The sequence below is a fragment of the Neofelis nebulosa genome, chromosome 16 (genome assembly GCF_028018385.1).
Source record: "Neofelis nebulosa isolate mNeoNeb1 chromosome 16, mNeoNeb1.pri, whole genome shotgun sequence".
NCBI classification, from domain to species: Eukaryota; Metazoa; Chordata; class Mammalia; order Carnivora; family Felidae; genus Neofelis; species Neofelis nebulosa.
The window spans coordinates 5,539,571-5,561,122 of NC_080797.1; the positions used below are offsets into that span (position 1 = coordinate 5,539,571).

Here is a 21,552-nt window from a genome sequence, read left to right on the forward strand (position 1 = left end):
CACCCCCTGACAACCCTTTCAGTGGAAATACTTCTTTTTACTTAACTCGCTCCTTTGGAAAGGGTGGTGGGCCTTTAATTTCATATTCACTGTTGCACTGAGTTTATTAGCGGAATCCGTGTCCTCGGGCCGGCTGCTGAGATGAATACACTCTGCTTCCTTCCTGGCATGCACCGTGTGGCCCTCTTTCCTTCACTGCTCGCCAGGCGGCCAGAGCAGACTCATGGTACAGCTTCATTAGAGGCAGAGCTGAAGCCTCTTCCCCTCCGCCAGTCTTTACGCCAGATCCCTTTTCCATCCCCTCCTGTGCAGCCGCAAGGTGCCTTCCCTCCCCTTGAAGGAAACCCGCTGAGCCGTTCATTATCGCAGGGTCAGCTCTCCGAGAGCTACATCCTAAACCTCTGTGAGTAGTCTTGCTTGCAGAGGCATGGCAGAGACAGGCGGTGGTGGGGCAAAGGAAAGAACGTGAACTGTACTTGGAGGCAGGAGATGGGCGACGTCAGACTCACTTGCTCTTTCCAGGTCTGTTTGTTTCTAACGAGGGGGTCTCTAAGTTCCCTTGCAGCTCGGAGGGTCTTTGGGTTTGTAAACAGAGTTAAATACAGGCAGTTAGGGGACTGGAAGACTGAGAACAGTTGCCTCCTCGTGGTGTTGGTATAATTGGGGTACAGACGAGAGTTTCATGCAAGGTTAAAAGCATGGGTGTTTAGGGGCGCCTGGGTGGCTCAGTCGGTTGAGCGTCCCTTGCTGGCTTTCGGCCCGAGTCGTGATCTCACAATTTGTGATTTTGAGCCCTGCATCGGGCTCTGCACTGATAATGAGGAGCCTGCGTGGGATTCTCTCTCTCCCTCTCTCTCTCTCTCTCTCTCTGCCCCTTCCCTGCTCTCTCTCTCTTCTCCCTCTTTCTCTCTGCCCCACCCCTGCTCCCACTCTGTCTCTCTCTCTCTCTCTCTCTCTCTCTCTCAAAAATAAATAAACATTAAAAAAATAAGAAAAAAAAACACAGAACATTTCTCTCACCCCCTATGATTCCCTAGGCCCCTTCCCAGTCTGTAGTTACCCCCAGAAGTCACAGCCCTGCTGCCCTCAGTCGTTACCAAATGGCTTCGTCTGTGCTCTTGGAGTCTTTAAAAAGAATGTGGTCTTGGCCTTCGTATAAGTGGAATCACACCACATGTACTCTCGTCGGTCTGGCTTTTCATTTAACATAATCTCTGCGAGACTCATCTGTGTTCTTACACTCGTCACCTTGCGTAGCATCCCTTTCAGGAATATTCCGCCATATATTTATTCCAGCTCCACTTGTCGGGCATTCGGATGATTTCGTTTTCTTTATGACTCTTTCAAGTAGAGCTGCGGTGGACAATCTTCGCGCAGGTTCAGCCGTGGACCCTGTTCTCATCTGTTCTCAACTTCTTGGGTAAATACCTGCGTGTGGAGCTGCCGGGAGGTAGAGAGAAAAAATATTGTACCTTCAGGAGAAACTACCCAAGAGTTTTTTCAAGGTGGTTTATCATTTCCTGTCCCCACCAGCAGCAGCGTGTGAGAGTTTGGTTCACATTCTTGGCAACCCTTATTGTGGCCAATTTTTTTAATTTCAGCCACTCTGGTGGGTGTGTAGGGGCGTCTTATTGTGTCTTCTTCTTCTTCTTCTTCTTATTTTAAACCATAAAAACCGTGTATTCTGAGCCCCAGGTCCTCCACTGATGGGATACGTGAATAGTGGCAAGATCCCTCAACCCCGAGACTCTTCTGGTTCCTCCACTACTAAATAGCAGGAAATGGGCAGTGATTGGCCTGGGAGGCATAGGGTCAAGGGAGAGTGTTGTATGTAGTGTTCTGAGAAGTTCAAGGTGAATGTGCCCATTGAGGGAGAGAAACTGGTGATTCAGAAGGAGGGCGATGATTTCAGGAGGTAAGTCCGTGAGAAGATGTAGGGGGTTGTGGATGTTAACAACTGGCAAGGAAGAGTCCCTGTAAATGAGAGTTTCTTTCTTCCCACTCTGATTTCTCCTTGAAGGATGAGGCAAGGTCAAGTTGGAGGGTATGGGGAGCGGGTGTGGGAGGTTCCAGGAGACACCATGAAATACGTCTGGAACGTGGAAGAGTGAACATTCCAAGGGAGGAGAGCAGAATCGCCAAAGGGTTGAGGGGCCATTTGAGACTTTGGGTCATTCATGCCAAGAGATACTGGTAACGAGAGTAGCAGACGTACAGCGTTGAACGCACCCCAGGCACTGTTCTGAACTCTTACGTGTATTTATTCATTGAATCCTTTCAGTTGCTCTATGAGCCAGCCTCTCCTCATCTTATAGATGAGTCCGCTGGAAGGCTAAGTGACTTGTCCTCAGTCACACAGCTAATAAGATAGGGAGCCGAGCACCGGACATCGTTTTGCCGAGCCAGGCAACAGCCACCATGTATCGAGAGCACTTAGAATGTCCACCCAAGGTCTTAAATACCACATGTATGTATTAACTCGATTATCACAGAACTCTCATTGGGCACTGGTTCGTCTCCTTTTACAGGTGGGAAATGAGGGTTCAGAGAGGGTTCAGGTAACTTGCCTGAAGTGCCACAGCTACATGGCCACTGCTTGGCTCTCTCTGCTGGTGGTTCTGCTGGGTGAGCACAGCAGATGAGGCGGAGGCCGGGGCGGTGGCTAAGGATGCACCATGGCATCCCAATGGGCCAAGGAGGGAAGAGGGCCCAAGATGGCGGTATATGATGTATGCGTAGGAGGCCGGCAGGATGGCCTTGTAAGGTGGCGCTCTTGATGTATATGATGTATGCGTAGGAGGGGTAATTTGGGAACAGTGTAGCAAAAGCATTATTGAAAAGAAGAAGGTAGGGTGTAAGGAAACTATAAGGAGCAGCACCGTGTTTTGGACAAGCTAACAGCAGCAAACTGGTCCGCTGCAGGACTGAGGGGACGAGGGGGAGGGAGCAGGAAGGACTGTTGTCTGGAGGGGAACTTTGATAGCCCATCCGTGACGGAAGGACCTGATTATAATCCCACCCTCCTCCTGCCCTTCTCTCCTGCTGCCTCCCCCTGGCCAGGACTACCCGGAGGTCCCTTGATGCAATTCGTAGAGGTCAAGTTGAGGACCTGCCACCTTCAGAGTCCAGCCTTGGGGACCCACACGGGAGGAGCGGGGCCTGCAGGGAAGATACTCAGCCCGGCAGCCCTGGGGAGGGTCTTGCTCCGCCTGCCCCCTGCCCCCGCTGGACGAAGGTGACCCAAGTGTCCAGGAGCAGAGAGGAGGGAGGGGCCCTGGTCCAGGGGACCCTCCTGGGCCGGGACGCACCCTCAGCAGGAACGGGATGGAGAAGCAGAGTGTGCATCCTTGGTGCGTGGACCACAGGCCATTGTACCGAACAGAGAAGAAGCGAACATGAGAGCCGTGCTTGGCGACTTGTGTCTGAGCTGCTTCAGACCCCGGTCCCTGGGAGGAGTGGCTCTGAGAGGGGAGAAATGGCAGGAGCTCACCCCCAAGAGGGTGCCGTGTTGAGGGACGGTCATGTGGATGGTCTCCCATGCATGCCCCTCCCCCAGCTTTCTGTTCTCTCCTCAGGAGTGCGGCCCACCCCCCCCCCAAAAAAAAAAAACCTGCCGTGAGGGGAGACTGGAGACCGATCAGACTACATCCAGCTCCCAGTCCTGTCCCCACCCTGCCCGGAACAATCCTGGCTCCCCCGTGTCTTTCCCTGGGACCTGGAGTGGGCAGTCTGGCTTTGCCCACGGAATGAGATGTCTGCGCGTGACGTTAATTCCATAAACCCCGAGGCGACACCTCACCCTATGCCTAAAACTCACTGTTGGGCTTCTCACCTCCTATTTTGCCACACTGCGTTACTCAGCGTGGCAACAAACGCCTATCCCAAATCAACGTGCCAAAGCCCTGGGTTTGAATGCGAACCTTCTCTCATTGATCACTTCTCAGGGATGTTCCATAGTCCACAAACTAAATTGCCTTCCCATTAGGAGTTCAAGCCTAAAAAAAAACAAAAGAAAAAAGAAAAAGAAAAAAGATGACAGCCTCTAAAATTCTTCCATCTCCTATTTTTTTTCTTTTAAATAATTTTTTAAAGTTTTATTTATGTTGAGAGAGAGAGAGAGCATGAGCAGGGGAGGGGCAGAGAGAGAGAGAGGGAGAGAGAGGGAATCCGAAGCAGGCTCTGCACCATCAGCCTGGAGTCCATCGTGGGGCTTGAACTCACAAACCACGAAATCATGACCTGAGCCAAAACCAGGAGTCGGTTGCTTAACCAACTGAGCCCCCCAGGTGCTCCTCAGTGTGTGTGTGTGTGTGTGTGTGTGTGTGTGTGTGTGTGTGTGTGTGTGTTTTAGAAGATAAGAAGAGGTCAAGAAACAGGAGAGGAGGTCTCAGGTGCCCCACGGGCTACCCCACTGTAAGTCTGCAAGGCGATAACAAGAGGGGACTTGAGCAATTCACAGATTTCTTAATCGACCCCTCCCTACAAGTCCTCAGGCTTGGGAGCCAAGGCGAGTCTTCCCTCGCTGTGGAAAGAGCCTGCATCCTTGCATCCATTCAGATTCTCTTCAGGACTCTTGGCCAGGGTCCTGCTCTCAGGAATGAGCCAGAACCCAAATGGGGATCACAGTCAGAGACGGGAATTTGGTTCGACTCTGGGCATCTTTCCAAGGGGATTACAGCCAGCACATCTGAGGAGAAAATAAATGGCGTGCTGGGGTCCCCTGAAATAGAAACCAACCTCTGCACCGTTTCCTCGGGCATGGAGGAGGCTGTGGGCTCCTTGGTGCATTAGGGAAAGCTCTTCTGTGAGAAGATGGGGTGTTCAGTCACAGCCAGCAGCCAATGACCTTGGACTGTCTGCTTTTGCTTCCCAGTTCCAGTTTCCTCATCTGCAAATATCAAGGCTAGAAGAGATGCCCTTGAACAGTCCTTCAGCTGTAACGTTCCCTGATTCTATCTCAATGGCAGGGGGAGAGGGGGAGGATTTAGCCCTCCTCCTAAAATATCCCAAGATTAATGTCACCATCAAGTAATCCTCTCTCTCTCTCCTCCCCTTGGTAAATAATTAGGATGCACTAGAGGTGTGGTCTCGGACTTTTATTTTTGAGCCACATAATGCTCTCTGAAACAAGAAAACTTACCCCAAAGCCTGTATAATATACAGGAGACCACAGCAGAGCTCCCCTCTTGCAGAGGATGAGGTTGACCTAGAGTGTGCCCTTGACCACAGCCGGAGACCTTTAGAGAGTACATCTTTGTATTTTTGTTTGTCTGTTTTGGTTTCAAACACAAAGTACCAGTTTTCTTAAATTCAAACCAACAAACCTGTGGTTCGGGGGACATTGATTTGAATGGAAAGGGGTTGGTTTAGCAATGGCTTTCTGCAGAATTTGCCCCTGGTGCGACGGTTATCAAGATGTATTCTAGATTACGCGCCCCCCCCTCCCCCGCCGCCAACCCCACCCTGCTTGTGATCCTGACCTTCTGTATCTGATGAGAGACCCTGCTGTCCTCGAGCGGAATGATAGGATGAAGAGCGCCATCTTGAAAGTCCCGAGTTCAGGGTCCGGGTTCCCAAACCATCAACCTGTGTGACCTTGAGAAGGCCTCTACTCAACGTCTCTGGGGTTCTGTTTCCTTCTCTGTCACATGAGAGTGTTGGGCAAGGCAGTTCCCCAGACAGCCTGGGATTGCTCACCCTGAGCCCTCACGGCTGGGGACACATGGCCTCCACCGGGAGGGCGATGCACCTGGTGACCATCCCCAGCTCTCCCAGCTGCGGAGTCTGCAGAGGGAAGACGCCAGAGGGCAGATCTGTGGCATCGCCACAGTATTTGCCAACAGCTCTGCTAACTGCACAGACTCCCCCTGTGCTTGTGTGAGCAAGCCCTAGAATTGACACATAAAATAAAGCATTCCCAGTAGCTAGTCTCTCGAGATTGTTAGACTAGTAAATAGTCATTGTCAGGACAATGTGCAATTAGACCTGGCCTGCCCCCAGTTTACCTTGGCGGAATGAGCTCAGAGCTGCCTCATTCGCTCAACAAATGTGACTGCGTGGAGGAACACAGGCCTCCTGGCTGCCAGCCCACTCCCCGTTGTGGAGACACGGGTGAGAGCTCTGGGGAGCAGGAAGGAGCTTTGGGGTTTCTCTGGGGAAGAGCCATCAGGCAGGATAGCAAAGCCCAAGGTCTTTTGCTCTTGACTCTTTCTGGCCTGAGGTCAGCTTGGGGCACCATAAGAGGACCCTTGAGTTACCTGCATGAGAAGAAGGAAAGACTCGAGTCTTTATGTGAACAGCAGCTCCCATTTACCGAGGCTTATTGGTGCAGGGTATTAGGTGAAACGATTTATACCTGGGATTTCCTCTAATCCTTCCTACCCTCTGGCCAGGTGGGTATTAGGATCTGTGTTTGATAAATGCCTTGTCATTTACACAGGGAGAAATGGCCCCTCTTACTTCCTGGCCCTTGTATTTCTTTTTATAAAATGACATTTATTAGAGTTTTTATCCCCCACATCAAGAAGTACAAAGAGAATAACAAAGACGGGCCCATGATCCCACTCCCTAAGCCCAGAGAAACTCTGTAAATAGTACAAAAGTAAAAAAATAATGCATGGTATGTGTTTAGAAAGTTCAAACAGTAAAGAAAGTGATCAATCTTTCAAAGGTAAACACCTCCCCTTCTTCATCCCAGGACCTCTCCCGAAAGAAAAGGAGGTTGTTGTCGTTTGCGTGCATCATTATGTCCAGACAAAAGGACCGTTTGTATAAAACATCCTACTTGTGATGGGTCTCTACATACCCTCGCTGCATTATTTTCGTTGTTGTGTATATAAAAAGGATCCTACTGCAACATTGCTCTACTCCTTGCTTTTTATTTTTATTTTTAAATTTTATCTTGGAGGTCTTCCTGCCTCTGTACGCACAGAGATGCCTCTTTATAACAGCTGTATAGTATTCCACTGGATGCACGGATTCCAGTATTATTCGCTGCCTGTTGCCAGGACTACCGAAGTTGATGCCACACTATCTGGCCTGGTTCATATGTAATGGGAAGCCCAGGAGACATATTTGTAGGGTAAATTCGTAGCAGTGAGATGCCAGGTCAAAGGCTTGTCCTTCAAGTAGGCTCCATTCATTGACATCCTCCACCAGCAGCTAGAGAGAGCTGGTCGTCCAGGCATTGGGTGTCATCCAATGCTTACGTTTTGCTGAATCGATTCATTTTTTAGAAAGATCCTGCATATTAAAAAAAAATTAATGTTTATTTATTTTTGAGAGGGAGAGAGACAGAGCAAGAGCAGGGGAGGAACAGACAGAGAGGGAGAAACAGAATCTGAAGTAAGCTCCAGGCTCTGAGCTGTCAGCACAGAGCCCGACGTGGGGCTCGAACTCACGAACTGTGAGATCATGACCTGAGGCAAAGTCAGCCGCCTAACTGACAGAGCCACCCAGGCGCCCTTAGAAAGATCCTGCATATTTTGATTTGCATTTCCTTAATTATGACTCAAGGTTAATCGTATCTTTTACATATCCAGGGGCCTTTTTAAAAAAGACTTCTTTTTTCCCCCAGGGGATGTAATTACCTATTCCTAACCTCTGTGCATTTTTTTCTAGGGTGTTATGATTATTGATACAATTGAGCTGTTTTTTGTAAACAAAGGGAAAAGTCCTCTCTCACATGTATTAAAAATATTTTTCCCAGGGTTCGCCGTGTGTTTTGGGTTTTGTCTCTGTCGTATTTTTCCACAGACAAGTTCAGCAGTGGGCCCGGCACCATTTTGGCCTTTCAGAGACCAGCTCCCTGTCCGTTCTGAGAGCGTGCTGTGCGTTTCAAGCAGGCTCTAAAGATGGGGAGCTGTTCCTCTGATCACGGATGCTACGTTCGGTTTTATTGCATCATGATAACATACTTTTATTGCCCTGTTTGCATGCCAGGTTTTCCAGGGCCAATCTAGCACTGCTTAACTTTGTTTCTGCCAATAAAGACAATTTGTGAAATGTTACAAGTGTGTGATCCCATTGACCAGTCTCTTCTTCATGGCTTTTGGGATTTGGGTACTGTTTGAAGATTATAAATAAATACATCCTTGCTTTTAGAAATTCTGTAGTTTTGCTTCTTGCTTGATGGATTTCATCATCACGTATCTTGCCCCTTCCCCCAAGGAGAATTTGTGGGGCTTGTAGTCTCTGAGTTCTTAAAACTGGAGACTCTGTTTCCTTTATTGTTGAAGGATAATTTGGTGGTGAATAAAATACTTGGGCTATAGGTACTTAACCAAAACCTAGGTATCTATCCATCCATCCAGCCATCCATCTATCCATCCACTTATTCACCCACACATTCATTCCATTCATTCACTTGTTCCTTTTCTCATCCACCCATCCATCCACCCACCAGCCCAACCACCTACCCACCCATCCATCCACATATCCATCCATCCATCCATCCATCCATCCATCCATCCATCCATCCACTTATTCACCTATGCATTCATTCCATTCATTCACTTATTCCTTTTCTCATCCACCCATCCATCCACCCACCAGCCCAACCACTCACCCATCCATCCACATACCCATCCATCCACCCATCCATCCACCCACCAGCCCAACCACTCACCCATCCATCCACATACCCATCCATCCACATACCCATCCATCCATCCATCCATCCATCCATCCATCCGTCCATCCATCCATCCATCCATCCATCCATCCATCCATCCATGCATCCATCCATCTATCCATCCATCCATCCATCCATCCATCCATCCATCCATCCACTTATTCACCTACACATTCATTCTATTCATTCACTTATTCCTTTTCTCATCCATCCATCCATCCACCCACCAGCCCAACCACCCACCCATCCATCCACATACCCATCCATCCATCCGTCCATCCATCCATCCATCCATCCATCCATCCATCCATCCATCCACTTATTCACCTATGCATTCATTCCATTCATTCACTTATTCCTTTTCTCATCCATCCATCCATCTACCCACCAGCCCAACCACCTACCCATCCATCCACCCACCAGCCCAACCACCCACCCACCCATCCATCCACATACCCATCCATCCATCCATCCATCCATCCATCCATCCATCCATCTGTCCATCCATCCATCCATCCATCCATCCATCCATCCATCCATCCATCCATCTATCCATCCATCCATCCATCCATCCATCCATCCATCCATCCATCTATCCATCCATCCATCCACTTATTCACCTACACATTCATTCCATTCATCCACTTATTCCTTTTCTCATCCACCCATCCATCCACCCACCAGCCCAACCACCCACCCATCCATCCACATACCCATCCATCCATCCATCCATCCATCCATCCATCCATCCATCCGTCCATCTGTCCATCCATCCATCCATCCATCCATGCATGCATCCATGCATCCATCCATCCATCTGTCCATCCATGCATGCATCCATGCATCCATCTATCCATCCATCCATCCATCCATCCATCCATCCATCCATCCATGCATCCATCCATCCACTTATTCACCTACACATTCATTCCATTCATTGTTATTCCTTTTCTCATCCACCCACCCACCCACCAGCCCAACCACCCACCCATCCATCCACATACCCGTCCGTCCATCCATCCATCCATCCATCCATCATCTAACAAATAAAATAACAATAATTACTTAACAGAGAATTATGTCCTCAACTACCCAGCATATGAACTAAAACACACAAGCACCTCATATACCCTTCCTTCCTCAATTACATTCCACTCCCTACCTCCAGAAGTATCTGGTTTGAAGTATTTATCATTTCCCTGAATCTCTTTGTACTTGTATTGACACTACATGTGCACATATCCTGAAACAATATGCACATATCCTGAAACAATATAGAGTGTTGTACTGCATGTTTTATAACTCTCCCCATATGATGGCATCCTGGTTTTCCTCAGCTTGCTTAGTGTACTCAACATTAGGAACTGACAATCCCCCCAGCTTTGCTACTTAGAGCTCTGGTTCATTTCGTTTGCCCTGTCGAATAGGGTTACATCGTATGAGTATACCATTATTTATCATTTTTTCTCTTGGTAGGAATAGAGAGCGCCCCCCATTCTGTCTTTATTACAAACAATACCGATATGAACATGGCTCTTGCCTGTCTCCTCATGCACATGTGTGAGGATTTATCTACCAAAAGGGGGCATTGCTGGTTCTACACTATATCCATCTTCAACTTTATTAGCCATTGCTAAAGTTCTTTCCAAAGCATTATGTCCAAGAGTTCGTGTTCCTGCTTATCTGAGTTGGTTGTGTTGGGCATTTTCATTTTTGCCAGTCTGTAGGGTATGAAATGATATCTCATTATGGCTTTAATTTGAATTTCCCTGATTACTTGTGAGATTGAAGGCCACTCTGTGTGTGTATCGTCCCTTCCGGTCTTCTCTGCTGTGACTTGTCTATTCATCTCTTGGGGCTGCGTTTTCTGTTGGGTTCTTTCAGCTTCTTATTAATGTGAAGTTCTCTAGGAGTCTTGGATATTCACGTAAATATATATTTCTAGCCTTTGGCTTACAGTTTTTTGATGTTTCGTGGCTTAAAAACGCTCACTTTGTTTCCTCTTGAGTCTGTGCCTTTTTCTCCTTGTTTCAAAATCCTTCCCTGCTTTGTGATCATTAACGGATTGTCCAGTATTCTTTTCTAGCAGATTTAAGGTTTGGTTTTTCATGCCTTGGCCTTTAGTACCCTTTGAATTGATTTTCGTATTCTTTGCTTTTATTTCTTTTCATTTTTCTTTTCTCTTTCCTTTTCTTTCTCTCTCTTTTTTTTAAAGTTTACTTATTTATTTTGAGAGAGAGAGAGAGAGACAGAGAGAGACAGAGAGAACATGAACAGGGGAGGGGCAGAGAGAAAGGAAGACAGAGAATCCCAGGCCGGCTCCACGCTGTCAGCACTGAGCCCGATGGGGGGGCTCCAACTCAGGAACTGTGAGATCGTGACCTGAGTTTAAATTGAGAGTTGGATACTTAACCAACTGAGCCACCCAGGTGCCCTCTTTTTTTTTTTTTTTTCTGTATTTCTGTATGTGGTTGTGGATGTGTATTTTCCACCTCTAGTAAATGAAAAGTCTGGTATTTTTTTCCCTTGTGGAAATTTTTTTTCTATTCTTTTTTCTTTTAATTATTTTCAATGAGTTTTGGAGGAGTGGAGTCCAAACATCTCTACTGAAAAATATTAGCAAACTTAGCTTTGTTCTAAACACCTTATATATGTTACCTCATTTAATCTCCTCAACAACCGATGAAACAAACATTACTGTTTTTCTTTTGCGGTTGAGAAAACAGACAGACAGGTTTGAACTTGTGAGCCTGGTCCAGAGTATGTGTTCTTCTGTGAGCAGTGTCTGTCTCTATGGAAATAAAAGTCTCAAAATTCTTCAAAAGATTGCCTCACTTCCCCTCCCCCACTTTTTCAAGTGTTTTATAAAGATGATATTTTCCATTATTTTTTAAAATTTTAGTTAACTTATTTATTCATTTTTTCCTTTATTTTTTAAGTTTTTTTGTTTTTTTTTTTTTAATTTTTTTTCAATGCTTTTTTATTTATTTTTGGGACAGAGAGAGACAGAGCATGAACGGGGGAGGGGCAGAGAGAGAGGGAGACACAGAATCGGAAACAGGCTCCAGGCTCTGAGCCATCAGCCCAGAGCCTGACGCGGGGCTCGAACTCATGGACCGCGAGATCGTGACCTGGCTGAAGTCGGACACTTAACCGACTGCGCCACCCAGGCGCCCCTTTTAAGTTTTTTTTAATGTTTATGCATTTTTGAGAGAGAGAGAGAGAGAGAGAGAGAGAGAGGTGGGGGAGGGGCAGAGAGAGGGAGACACAGAATCCGAAGCAGGCTCCAGGCTCTGAGCTGTCAGCACAGAGCTCGACGCGGGGCTTGAACTCACGAACCGTGAGATCATGACCTGAGCCAAAATCAGATGCTTAACCGACTGGGCCAACCAGGTGCCCCATTTATTTATTTTTTTTAAATTTTAAATGTTTATTTGAAAGAGAGAGAGAGAGAGAGAGAGAGAGAGAGAGAACGAGTGGGGGAGGGGCAGAGAGGAAGACAGAAAATCTAAAGCAGGCTGTGTCGTCAGCTCAGAGCTTGATGTGGGGCTGGAACCCATGAACCATGAGATCATGACCTGAGCCGAAGTCAGACACTCAGCTGACTGAGCCACCCAGGTGCCCCTCCTTTATTTTTTGAAAGCCATTTCACTAGAGTATATTTGGATTTTGGTCCCTTCTCATATATAGTGTGATGCTTGATCTTGCCTTTTGTCTTTTGATCTAAAGACTGAAGTCTTGCCATCTGCTCAGGAAAACGAAAATCTATTAACTTTTAATCATTGCTTCTGAATTATCCCTTCTGTGTCTCTTCTGGGAATACTTTTGGGCATCGATGGAAACTCCTGGAGTTGTCCTGTCTGTCTGTCCTCTCCCAGCATTTCTGTCTCTCTGTCCTCCTCCCCACCGAGTGCCCTTGACTTTACTTGACTGGTCTCCTTCAGGACGCGCTCTGGTGGCTGTATTTACAGCCCAGGCAAACCGTCCTGCTCAGTTTCTTTCCCTCCCTTGGCTGTTGGTCTAATTTCACAGATGCAGACTGCTGTCACATCTTACTGAAATCACCATTCAGATGTTACCTCATTTCCCCCTCCTGTTTCTTGCGGCAAATCTCCTTCACAAAGAAGCTTTCCCTCTAGTTCCTCAGACTCACTTCCTTACCGGAGTCACCACCATTGCATGACTCCAGGAACCCTGCCCCAGGTCTCTCTTTAGTTTCCACCTGCCTCCTGCCAGGGGGACAGTTGAACTTGAACCTCAGTGCTGTCCCTGTGACTTTGGACTTCCGGATGTGGTGATGGCGGAGAGAGCAGTGCGTTTACCGATTGTTCTTCCCATCATGCTACCCTTGTTCATGCTAAAACTATTTGTTCCTCTCGAGGGGACACAAAATGTAAGGCATTCTAGACCTTGACCTCCCTAACACTGGCCCTGTACCCAGCTCAAGCTGGACCCGTCGGTAGTTCTAACACGGTGGTTCATAAAGTGTGGTCCCTGGACCTGCGGCCATCATCAGCATCCCCTGAGAACTTGTCAGACATGAACTTACCTCTGACCCTAGTAAGTCAGGAATTCTGGGGCTGGGGCCCAGCAATCTGGGTACCGCCCCGTGAGCTTGCTGTGCTCAAGTTTGAAGACTGCAGCTCCAACAAAAGCTGAAGCTCTCACCCTGTCTTCTCCAACTCCGTGTCACTGGCTGCTTTCTTTCCCAACATGCGTCCTGAGAGACACCTTTGAAAAATGTAAGGGTTCCCTGGAGACGTGGGTGCTCATTGACTGGTCCCTAGCCTTGGTCTCCGTGGTTACTTTTCATTTCACATAACTCAATATTTTCCAAACCGATTTGCCCATAGAATTCGTTACTCCTGTCACCCGCTCTTGGTCCTGACCCCTCACCATATCTTTTCTCTACCCAACGCCAAGCCTCCGTACTGAAGCTTGTTGGAACCTGAACTCCAACTTCTATGAACTTACTCATCACCAGGTAGACTGCTCCTGAGTTAGTGTTTCCATTGGGTTCAAATCTCAGGGAAGAGTCACAGCTGCACAGTTGTGACCGTTCAGACCACCAGGTGAGGCGGCTCGTGTCAGACTTGTACAAAGGTGGGAGCCTGGGGAGTCAGGATTTACCGCTAACTAGCTCCGTGAACTTGGGAACGTGACTTTTCCACAAAGCTCTTGTGGGGAGTAGATGAAGCCAGGTGTGCATGATGGAAGGAACATGTGGTTTGTGGTGGGAGAAACTGGGTGCCTGCATTGGGTCCGTCATCTGCCTCTGGTCTGGCTTTCCTTTTTCCATCAGTAGATGGGGGAACAATAATAATCCCAGACAACATACGTATGCGGTAGTGGTTAAAGTTTTCGGAAAACAGAGGGCGCCTGGGTGGCTCAGTCAGTTGAGCCACCAACTTCTGCTCAGGTCGTGATCTCACAGTTGGTGAGTTCGAGGCCCGCGTGGGGCTCTGTGCTGACAGCTCGGAGCCTGGATCCTGCTTCGGATTCTGTGTCTCCCTTTCTCTCTGCCCCTCCCCCACTCATGCTCAGTCTCTCTCTGTCTCAGAAAGAAATGAACATTAAAAAAAAATTTTTTATATTAAAAAAACAGTACATGTGAAAAATTTCTGTAAGCCGCATTATACTACAAAACATTCGCTGCTATGATGTCAACCCCCGCCCCCTTCCCGAAACCCTGACACCATGTTTTCAGAGGCTCTGTCTCTCTGCCTGGTGCATAGTAGGTGATCAGAAAACTTGCTCGTTAAACCAGCAGAGCCCCAAAGTGCTAGGGCACCACTCGGTCCCAAGGGACCTCGTTCCAGCTGACAGATAAGAAATGATTTGTAAGTAGCACACGCACTGTTTATGTTCTATCTTCCCCAGTATTGATTTGTTTATCAAAAATTTTATTTATAAAAGAGCACAAAAATATGCCAGCCCAAATTCTGCAGGATGTATCGCGGGTTCTGAATTAATGAGGTCCAAATTTATGACCGTTCTGAATTGTTACTTCCTTTTCCTGCCCTGTCATTGCTTGGGGGTGGGGGTGGGTTTGGGGAGAAAGTGGCCTTGTTACAGGACAGGGTTCCCTCCCTCCCTGCAGCTCACCCTTCCAGACACCCCTTCCCTGCTGATCCCTGATGAGGATGCATTTCTCCAGGTACTAGAGGCTGGTTTCTGGAGCTGTGACATAGCTTGAAGCCTCTTAGTCCAGCTCCCATTCTATCAAATAATCCCATTCTATCAAATTCTGGGTTGTGACCGCAGTATTTTACAGTGAGAGAGCTCCTTTTGGGAGGCTGTGGACCCTGAGGAATGAGTATCTATTCCAGAGTGGAGGGCATCGCAGAAATGGTGGCAAGATTTTCTTAAGTTCCTGAGGGGCTAAGACAGTGGCTGTCAGAGTTTGTAAGCCCAGACCCTCACCAACGGAATCAGAACCCCTGGAGTTGTGTCCAGACATTTGCATTCTTAAAAGCTTCCGGATGGTTCCAGCATGCACCTAGGTTTGAGATCTGCTAATTGAGAGGGTGCCCTCTTAAGAAAAAATGTGATTTGGGTTGTCTTTACAATTTCCATGCAGCTTTTTCATTAGAAATTTATTTTACCTAGTTGTATTATAAAACTGACCTACTTACTAAAGGGGGGAAAAACTTGGAAAATATGGAAACGTTGAAAGGAGAGAAGTAAGACTCAAGTTCCAATGATCTGAGGGCAGTTGTGAGTATCAGATGTGTTTTCTTTCAGGTTTTTTTAATGTGCTGGTTTGAATTTTTTACAGCACTGTGGTCATATTTAATATAGCATTTTCTGTCCACTTTTGAACTTACCATTACGTCTTAGGTACTTCTGCACATTGTGTTAATTCCAGGTACAGTTTTTAATGCACTCTTGTACAAATACGACAAAAATGTGGCTTTTCTCCATTTTCCTGTGTATATACCTCAGGATGGCATTTACGGAGTCCTTTCTTTCTTTACAACACCTGCGTTTCAAGAACATTTGTGAAATCGTGTTTTGAATGTCAGAAGAGGAATGTATCTCTCTTTCTCTGTGGATTTCTTCTCCCAGGGTCTGAGCCCGCCCCGACCTTTCCTCGGTCCAGCCCCGCAGGTAGATGGGCACGTGGGGCTGGCACAGAATAAGATCTTATTGCAGAAAAGTCAAGAGGGGAAAGCAGTAAATCTTTTCCCAGTGTTTTACAACCACCATTCTGGATCTCTCCTAAGTCGTGAGACTGTAGTTCCTTAGGATGTGATGGGACTTATAAGCAGAGGCACATACAGAGAGCTGTCCCCACCAGACAGACCCATGCCTCCGTGCTTCGGAAAGAGAGGAAACCAATGACTAAGGCGAGATGGAGAAAGAGGGAAGCTGGGACAGAGGTGACGATGGTCGGGCAAATAGACTGATGTTCTGGTGCGCTCGGTCAGAAATGCCAAAATCTAGCCACCTGTTCCTTTCCCCCCCCGCCCCTGTTTTCCATGTAACCTTCCCAGAATTGTTGTCTTTGTTGTGCAATTGCGTATATATATATATATATATATATATATATATATATATATACACACACACTTATATGTGTATATACACATATAATATACATATATATGTGTATATACACAATTGTATGTATATATGTACACGCGTGTGTATATATATACACACATACGTGTATATATACTTGATCTATATACTTTTTATATACACTGTATATATATTACATTATATACGTGTTTATAAAATGATATACGTATTTCTCCTTGACGGCTGCTACCTTCTGACTCAGCTGCTGGCTCAGAAATGAACTTCCTCACTGCCTCTGGGGGAGCTGCAGCGACGGGTGCCCATGGGTGCACCAGGTAACTGTGCCCCGTCTTCTTGCAGGACATTATGGGAAGGATACCCACCGAAGTGGAGGACCCGATCTCCATAACTTCATCTCATCTGGATTTGTCACGTTAGGAAGAGGACACACGAAGGGTACAGTGGAAACCATTTTTTACTAAAATACAGAGGTTGCCTAGGGGAGCCCCGAGCTGAAATGGGAAGGTGACGTTGGAGGAGGCTAACATTCCGGGACAGGAATAAGTTGAGGGGGGTTCCCCTTGCAGCGTGGCCTGGTGACATATGTGGCTTCTGACGGGAAGGCAGGTCCCAGGTGTGACTTTTAGAGGCCCCATAGACTTGCAAGAGACGACCCTCCCCCCCCGCCTCAGCCCGCCCCTGCCCCGTCCCCCCGGCGGGAGGGACCGCAGGCAGAGTGGCGAGAAACCTTGCCGGCAGATGCGAAGCGTGTTCTCCTCTTGGTTCTTCCTCCTTTTCCTTTTTAAAGCCACGTTTTATAAACCGATGTATGTCAACGGTCCGCACCGTGGGTTTCTAAGCCAGCGTGCATGGCGAGAGTTGCTGTGTCCTACGTGTGTCTGTGTAAACACTCTCTCTGTGGTGTGGACACAAAGGTAGAGGTCACGCAGCCCTTCCGACCTCCAGAGGAACGCTAACGTGGCATTTCTGCTGAGCTGCTTTATGACCTAACCGACAGCTTGCAGAGCATCTGTCCGGGGGTGGGAGGGGGGGTGTATGGAGTCCTCGATTCTGTCTTTTGTTTAAACAGAGCCCTCCTAGTGTTGTGAGCATTCTGTCCTATCAAATAACTGAATCCCTGACTCCTCCGATTACCTTCCTGACACCTGTGTACTGTTATAGACCAACTGTGAATTCTGTTGTAGGGATGGAACGATCCCTGTCTTCCTCCGCAATATGTGTCTCTTTTAAGTGTGAGCGAACAAGGAACTTCGCGAGTTTTTCGTACATTCCATGCAACGACTTTTTAAATTCCCTGTGTGATGTTTGTTCACCCTGTAGAGAAAAAAAAAAAAAAAAACAAACAAACAAATCTGTATCTGTGTATGTATTTTCTGTTGTGTCTCTTTGTGTCTAAATAAAGTTTATTGAGGATACAGGTGGCATTTGTGGCTACTCAAAGTCGCAGAATCAAACTGGGACCAGAAGGGCGGTGGGGCTGCACGGTTAACGGATGAAAGACATCATCCTAGTCCTACCCATATCGGCTCAAACCTAGGACGGCCAGCCCCCACGTCATCTGCTTGGCGATAATTACCTATCGCTGTGAAACGAACACATCTGAAATGTAGCGTTTTAAGACAATAGCAAACACATATCATGTCCCGTAGCTTCAGCGGGTCCCGAATTCGGGGGCAGCTGAACTGAATGCTTCTGGGGTGGGCGTCTCTCACGAGGTTCCTGGCGACATTGCAGCAAGGGGCTACCTCATCCAAAAGCTTGACCGGGGTGGAAGGACCTGCTTCCAGAATCGTTCATGCACATCGCACTGGCTGTTGGCAGGAGGCCTCAGTTCCTCCCCGTGACGTTCTCTCCATGGGCTACCTTGTGTGTCCTGACAACATGGTGGCCGGGCTTCCCCAGAGTGGGCGATCCAAGAAAAAGAAAGAAAGAAGTCCGCGTGTCTATTATGACACCAAGCCTGTGGGTTACATTCTGTCATCTTCTCAATATCTTCTTGCTTACACAAGTCAGCTTTATTACAGATGGCGGGGGGGGGGGGAGCCACACAGGGATCCCTGGGGGCCATTTTGGGGGTTGACTACTGCACTCCTACCTCAAAGCTACAAATATGAATTTTTCTTTCTTTCTTTTTCTTAATGTTTATTTATATTAGAGAGAGAGAGAGGGAGACAGGGTGTGAGCAGGGGAGGGGCAGAGAGAGACACAGAGACAGAATCCGAAGCAGGCTTCAGGCTCTGAGCTGTCAGCACAGAGCCCCACGCGGGGCTCGAACCCACGAGCTGTGAGAGATCACGACCTGAGCCGAAGTCGGACGCTTAACCGACCGAGCCACCCAGGTGCCCCCAAATCTGAGTTTTTCCAACAGAACACGGCAACTCTTACCATGGCTTTTCAGCTGCAGTGGTTTCCCACCCTTACCCCTATCCCTTGTAGGTAGTCTAACCTGAAATGTCAGCTCATCAAAAGAACTATTTATGTATATATAAGTGTTTAATATATTTATATATAAATATAAATATTATATAAAAACTATATATAAAAACTATATATAAATGTTATAAATGTTACTTACATATTATAAATATAAATACTGTATAAACTATATATATAAACTCTATATATATAAATGTTATATATATATATATATATTATATGTATATAATGTTTTGGCTTGGGGCTCATACATTCATTCAACAAATAAATATTTCATGAGGCTCGCCATGTGCTAAGCAATATTCAGAAGTCGATGAAACGGAATCTGCTTTTGTGAAAACTCCTATTCCGTTGGGCGAAGCAGACAAAATAAATTCTCGATGATTAAGAGCAGGGGGAAAACCGAAGTCCGCGGCAGGAAGCAGCTTGGATAAGGGGGTAATTGGGCAGAGACCTGCATCCCAGGCAGAGGCAGCAGGAAGGCTCTGAGGTAGAAGCTTTGTTGGGGTGTCAAGAAATACAAGGGCGGTTGTGTGAATGAAGCAGGATAGAAAAGGACGAGAGTGGGGGACATGGGGCCGCAGCCAGGCCATGCGTTTATCAGGCAGTGGACACAAAGCTGCAGCGTAAAGGGGATTCTGTATCCCTGTCTGTCCTTTGGGTCTCAGTCACCGGGGAGACTGTACCCTGTCATGGGTGTGGGGCTTTGCTGATGCTGGTTGCTCGCCCTGATCTTAGCTTGCCTGCGTCTCTCCCCCTGCATACGTGGCGGGTCCCCCATCCACACCCTTACCAGATCCTCTTTTCCGTCCCCTTCCATCAAGGCCTCTGAAACCTCCTGTCTCCAGGAATGTACGCTGCGTGTATTTTCCAATTGAGAAAACAACTAAAGTTTCATGAGCAAAGAGACTGGGGCTGGGGGGGGAGCTGAGGAAACGGGGTCCCCCCATCTGATATCGGGACTCTTTCTTTGCACACAGCCTGGGTCTCTGGAAAAGGGCCAGGCTTCATCTTCCCTTCCAGCAGAGCAACCCAAAGCTCGGCTCTGAGTAGTGCCCATAAGGCAAGTGGTGGCATGTAAATGCCCCATGGGAAGGTAGCCACTCCAAATTGTATAGCATGTATGTTTCATTCCTTTCTTTTTCTTTTCCTCTTTATTTCTTTTTGCTTCACCCCTACGGCCTGCTGGGGACCTTTTCCTTAATTCCCGCTTTCCCTTCTTCCTACTACATTGGCATTAGGCCTTCTGATGGCACCCGGCTGCCGTGTGGCCCCACTGTGACGCTCAGAACTAATGGGGTAGCTAACTCCTGCTTTAGAAGGTAATACCATTGCACTACCAACCTGCATCACTGAACTGCACAGGTATTTCTATCAGATTCTGATTATCTGAGAATCGTGCATTGACCGTCCCTATTCCAAACGGTGTCTGGAACCTTCTTTGGAAGCTCGGATGCCTCCAGTCCTGTCTGCCATGTCAAAGGCCCCAGAGGCATCGTGGAGAGAGAAGTGCACTCTAGTTTCGGTGGCTGCTCCTCCAAATTCAGAGAGTTGGGGTTGGGGATGCTATTGTAGAATGAGATCCGTAGGTGCACAGGGAATGAAACCCTCTGAGACAAAGCCCAAACAAGGGGATGTTTTTTGGCTAATGGGCTTGCAAAGGTGAGACATTAGAAGAAATGGAAATCTGGCCTTGGGGGCTTCATAACAGCCAAAATCCCCTGTTCCATCTCTGTCCTGTTAGGAGACCCCTAGGGGACCACGCAGTCATTGGTCAACCTCCTAGGGGGCATAGCACCGCCTTGGGCTCACAGGTACCACACTCTATACTGATGCCCCTTTTCAGGACTTTCTAACTGCCTGACTATGCTCTGCCTTTTATAATTCTTACTCTTCCCTTTCTTCTTCTTCTCCCTCTTTTCTCTGAAGTTTATTTATTTTGAGAGGGGGGAGTGCAGAGAGAGAGAGAGGGAGAGAGAGAATGTCAGGCAGGCTCCGTGCCGTTAGCGCAGAGCCCGACGCGGGGCTCGATGCCACACACCATGAGCTCATGACCCGAGCTGAAGTTGGACGCTCAACTGACTGAGCCCCCCGGGCGCCCCTGTTTTCTCCTTCTTCTAAGGAGCTACTTCTCCATGTGCCCGCTGCTCTGATTTCTTCCTTTGACCTCCTCCCTGCTGATCCCTTAGGAGAAATGGAAGTCAAAGCCAAGGAAAATGCGGATCAGAGTGACCATGAGTTTAGACCAAGTTCCCCCTAAAACCTTTCCTCTGTTCATTAGATAGGATCACGCCGACCCCCACCTAGGACCCCAGAGCTGTCTTTAGGGAAACAGAACATCCCCGAGGCTGCCACAGTGAAATCCCAATGATAAAGGCTATTTGCCGAGCACTTACAATGTTCCGGCATTCTGACATGTGCCGTCTTATTTTCACCTTTATGACGACCCCGTGGGTGAACTCTTGTTACCCCCTTTTGGTGGGGAAAGAGAAGTCAAAGTAGAGCAGTTGAGTAATTTGCATGAGTGAATGTCACGTGGTCACTACCGGCTCATCCCAAATCCGGTCCTGTTTCCAAAGATCATGCTCCCAGCCACCACACACCCTACCTGTTGGAGAAGGGGGCGGGTGGCGAGGCAGCACATGGGCAGTGGTTCCACAGGACGCACATGCGTGGTAAACACTCCATAGCCAACGGTTGTTCTTTTTAGAGGCACACATCTTGCAAGGTAGGAAGTCACGCCAAAAAAAGACGGGCCTGGAGTGGGCCACCGCCACCGGATTAGCCGGGGCTGTCCTTCCAGAAAGGAAGCTCAGTCTGCTCAGATACGTTTTCAGGGTCTGGCTAAATGAACACACTTTACGGGGACCCTGCTCCACGTCGGCATTTTGGTGAACAGCTCAGTCGGGCTGGTTGTTTTTGAGTCTGATCAAAAGAGC

General features: G+C 47.7%; 1 protein-coding gene across 4 annotated transcripts in view; it reads left to right on the plus strand.

Moving 5' to 3' along the window:
- Positions 1 to 21,552, plus strand: part of SHISA6 (shisa family member 6) — a 284,097-nt gene that overhangs the window by 113,746 nt on the left and 148,799 nt on the right. For 2 of the 4 annotated variants that reach the window (XM_058705523.1, XM_058705524.1), the window contains exon 3: positions 16,517 to 16,612. The exons of the other annotated variants lie outside the window; for them this stretch is intronic. In XM_058705523.1, the coding sequence (XP_058561506.1) occupies positions 16,517 to 16,612 (96 nt within the window). The remainder of the gene's footprint in view (positions 1 to 16,516; positions 16,613 to 21,552) is intronic. 4 annotated transcript variants of the gene reach the window in all.